Source organism: Abrus precatorius, unplaced genomic scaffold, assembly GCF_003935025.1.
Source record: "Abrus precatorius isolate BTA unplaced genomic scaffold, Abrus_2018 Scaffold3, whole genome shotgun sequence".
Taxonomy (NCBI): domain Eukaryota; kingdom Viridiplantae; phylum Streptophyta; class Magnoliopsida; order Fabales; family Fabaceae; genus Abrus; species Abrus precatorius.
The window spans coordinates 18744080-18747599 of NW_020874373.1; the positions used below are offsets into that span (position 1 = coordinate 18744080).

Sequence of the window (3520 nt, forward strand, 5' to 3'; positions counted from 1 at the left end):
TAGTTTTATTTTCTTAGGCTTTTTTTGTGAGTTAGTATCAGATGAAAAAAGGAGGGAAGAGGAAGATTTGTTTGAGAGTTTTTAAATGTGAAGAAGAGATTTAATAAAACCTCTTATAAACTCATGTTTTTAAATTCTCTTAAGTTCTGGAGTTTTCCATTAAACCCTACTCCCATATTCCTCAAATCCTTCTCTTTTCTCTCTCTCTAGAAACAAAATCTTAAGAGTTGTTTAAGAAGGGAAGTTTTGGAAGAAAGGGGAGGGGCAAGTATAAATTTATATTTCAAATAAATATATTTAAAATTAATATTTTTTAAAAATAAAAGATATATTTAATATATTAACAAAATTTTAATGTATTAATAATATATTTAGTATCATAAATAATTTATAATTCTTTTAATTTGAAATTTAAAAATATGTCCCACAGTTCTTCTGGTCTCTTCTTTGAAACAAGTGATAACAAGCCAACTTCCATTTCCATCTCATCTACTTAACTGCTGAATGTAGCTCTTTCATGTTGCTACAATAAGTCCTGACACTTGAACAATATTTGATCACCCAAAGCAAGCACACAAGTAAGCACATAACTTACATATTAAACTTGGTATTTACAACATAATGATAAGATTTTGGAAGTATGTTGTCTAATCTCAGCAGCATTATAAAAGGCTATACCTGTACATTTGCTACAGCCAATACCAGGTGTTGGTTAGAACTAACAGCTTTTTAAGTATCTCAGCTGATATAAGGGGGGCTTCAACACCAAGCACTTTATTGGGATCCCTTACTTTGGTACTGCTCTTACTCATGTAAAGCTGATATAAGGGGCTTCAACGCAGATCAGGAATAGCAGTATGCCTTATGTGCTTGCAACTCGGATCCGATAATATGTCATTTTATGGTATTATTACCATCCAATTTTACGATACAGCAGTAGCATAACAACACTTCATTTAGAACCATAACTATTTCCATAATGTCAATATCGATTGACCAAGAAGTGAGCATTAGTTTATAGTTGAATCAGGTAAATTATCAGATTATAACTCACTTCCTCACCTTTGGTTATCGATGAGACAATCAAATCTGTTCCACGACGACCAGTATTTGCTATATACAAGCCATGATAGAAAGTTAAGTGGCAACAAGGCTCCACCCTGGTGCTTTTTTGAGTCTCACTTCTTTCATCATTTTTCTCAGTTTCAAAACTTCCTGCCACTGTCCCGCCTCTGCATACATATTCGACAAAGCAACATGAACTCCATGATTATGAGGTTCCAGAGCAAGAATTTGTTCTACCACTCTTTCAGCAACCTCAGTATTTCCACTATTCTTGCAAGCCGCCAACAAAGCTCCTAAAATAACCACGTCAGCCTTCCATGGCATTCCCTTTACGAGTTCCACTGCCTCTAGCAACTTACCTCCTCTCCCAAGAAGATCAACCAAGCACCCATAATGCTCAATCTTTGGTTCAATTCCATACACCATCTCGATCGAACTAAAAATCTTGCGACCAACATCAATCAAGCCACCATGACGACAAGCAGACAAAACCCCTATGAAGGTAACATCATTGGGAACAACAACCTGGTCCTTCTTCATCTTCTCAAAGAGACAAAGAGCATCTTCAACATGTCCATGAGCAGCCAACCCACAGATCATAGCATTCCAAGTAACAACATTCCTCTCCGGCATTTCATCGAACAAATTTCGAGCTGTCACAATTGCCCCATTCTTTGCATACATATAAATCAACGCCGTCCCAAGAATCACTCCCACTCCACCCTCTTTTACTCTCACAAACTCATGAATTTTTTCTCCTAACTCAAGACAACCAGAACGGGCACACGCCGACAACACCGAAGCCAAGGTTACATCATTAGGTTCCAAACCCTCACCAACCATCTCATCAAAAAGCGCCAAAGCCTCATTTGAACAGAAATTCTGAGCATACCCACAAATCATCGTGGTCCAAAGACTCAAACTTCGGTCCGAAATTTCATCAAACGCAAAGCGTGCATCGTTAACATTACCCGAAACAGAGTAACCTCGAACCAAACCATTAACCACGTGCAAATCGCGGCTCAAGCCGAATTTCAGCACGTGCGCGTGAACCTGTTTGCAAGCTGGCAGGGAACGCAAGCGGGAACACGCTTTGAGGAGAAAGGGGAAGGTGTGTTTGCCGGGGAAAACGCCGTTACGGCGCATATTGAGGTAAAGGGAGAGCGCGTGGGGAGCGTGGGGCTGGGCGCGAATGAGGGTGTTCCACATGAAGGAGTTGGGTTGGTGGGCGGAGTGGAAGATTCTAGAAGCGTGGGAGAGGTCTCCGAAGGGGGAAAGGGCGCAAGAGGAGATTAAGCGACTAACGGCGAAGTGGTCGTTGATAACGGCGGAAACGATCATCTGAGCGTGCACCTGTTTCAGCTGCTTCATGCTGATGCATTTGTCCGCGACGAGTGCGAGAGTTGAGAAGGTTCTTAGCAGCGATGATTTTGACTGCTGAGTGAGTTTCAATAGTAGACGAGTAGAGTTGCAATTTTGGCGGCAACATTTGAAGCCGTTCCTTCTGCTGCTTGACCACATTATACTACCCAATTCTATGTTCAACGCTAAGCCAGGTAGGAGAAAGGCAATTAGGCACACTTGCTTTGTCCGTATTCTAATTTTTTTTTATTTAATGTATATGTAAATATCGTTTTAACTTTTAACTCCCTATGTCAATAATATAAAACTTAATCAGTAGTTATGTGAAATAGAAAATTAGTTGGCTGCATAAAACTCTATGAGAATATTAGAATGAAGAATAATGTGTTTATAAATATTTGTGAAAAATGAGGTGAGCCTTGAGGAAGCAGTTGCTATGTTTCTTATAAACTTAGGTCATTGGGTAGTTGTTGAACGATTCAACGTTCCTTACAAACTCTAAGCAAGTAGTTTATAATTATTTTAATAGCAATTTGTGAATTGGGTACAAGAATTATTAAACAAATATCATGGGCAATCAGAATTATTTTCCTTATTTTAAGGTAAATTTTTAAATGTGTTTAGAATATTTCATTAATATGTCAATATTTTTTTAACTATTATTGATATTGTAAATGTAGTCATTTATCTATCTGGGCTCTTGCATCCAACCAAAATGCTTTTCATGGAAGAAAAGTATTGGTAATTCAAAATGTTTTAGCTGTATGTGACGTTCATATGCTATTCACATTTATTTATTTTTTATTAGAAGGGACAACAAATGATGCAAGGATGTTTTTAGATGCTTTAACTCCTCAATAATTTTTCAAAGTCCTATGGAGATATACTTATTTTTTGTATATTTAAAATAACATCTTTTTTAAGTAAAAATACATTTGATAATCATCTAATGAGTACATTATTTAACTGTGTAAATTAATTTTATCATGTGAATTCTAGATTTTCCAATTTACATGACTATATTGCACCATTTTAAAAGCAAAGATATCATCTGCATGATTTTTGTGATGGAAATAGACCATTAGAAAAATAA

General features: G+C 37.0%; 1 protein-coding gene across 1 annotated transcript; it reads right to left on the reverse strand.

The window, feature by feature from the left end:
* Window positions 1-469: 469 nt before the first annotated feature.
* LOC113863815 (pentatricopeptide repeat-containing protein At5g06540-like) lies at window positions 470-2596 on the reverse strand. The gene has a single exon (XM_027497536.1). The coding sequence runs from the start codon at window positions 2584-2586 to the stop codon at window positions 1138-1140; it is 1449 nt and encodes a 482-aa protein (XP_027353337.1). The 5' UTR covers window positions 2587-2596; the 3' UTR covers window positions 470-1137.
* Between the last annotated feature and the right edge of the window lie 924 nt (window positions 2597-3520).

What these genes read in the sequence shown, in the direction of transcription:
- LOC113863815 (XM_027497536.1), bottom strand. Translation starts at nt 2,586, where the DNA reads ATGTGGTCAAGCAGCAGAAGGAACGGCTTCAAATGTTGCCGCCAAAAT.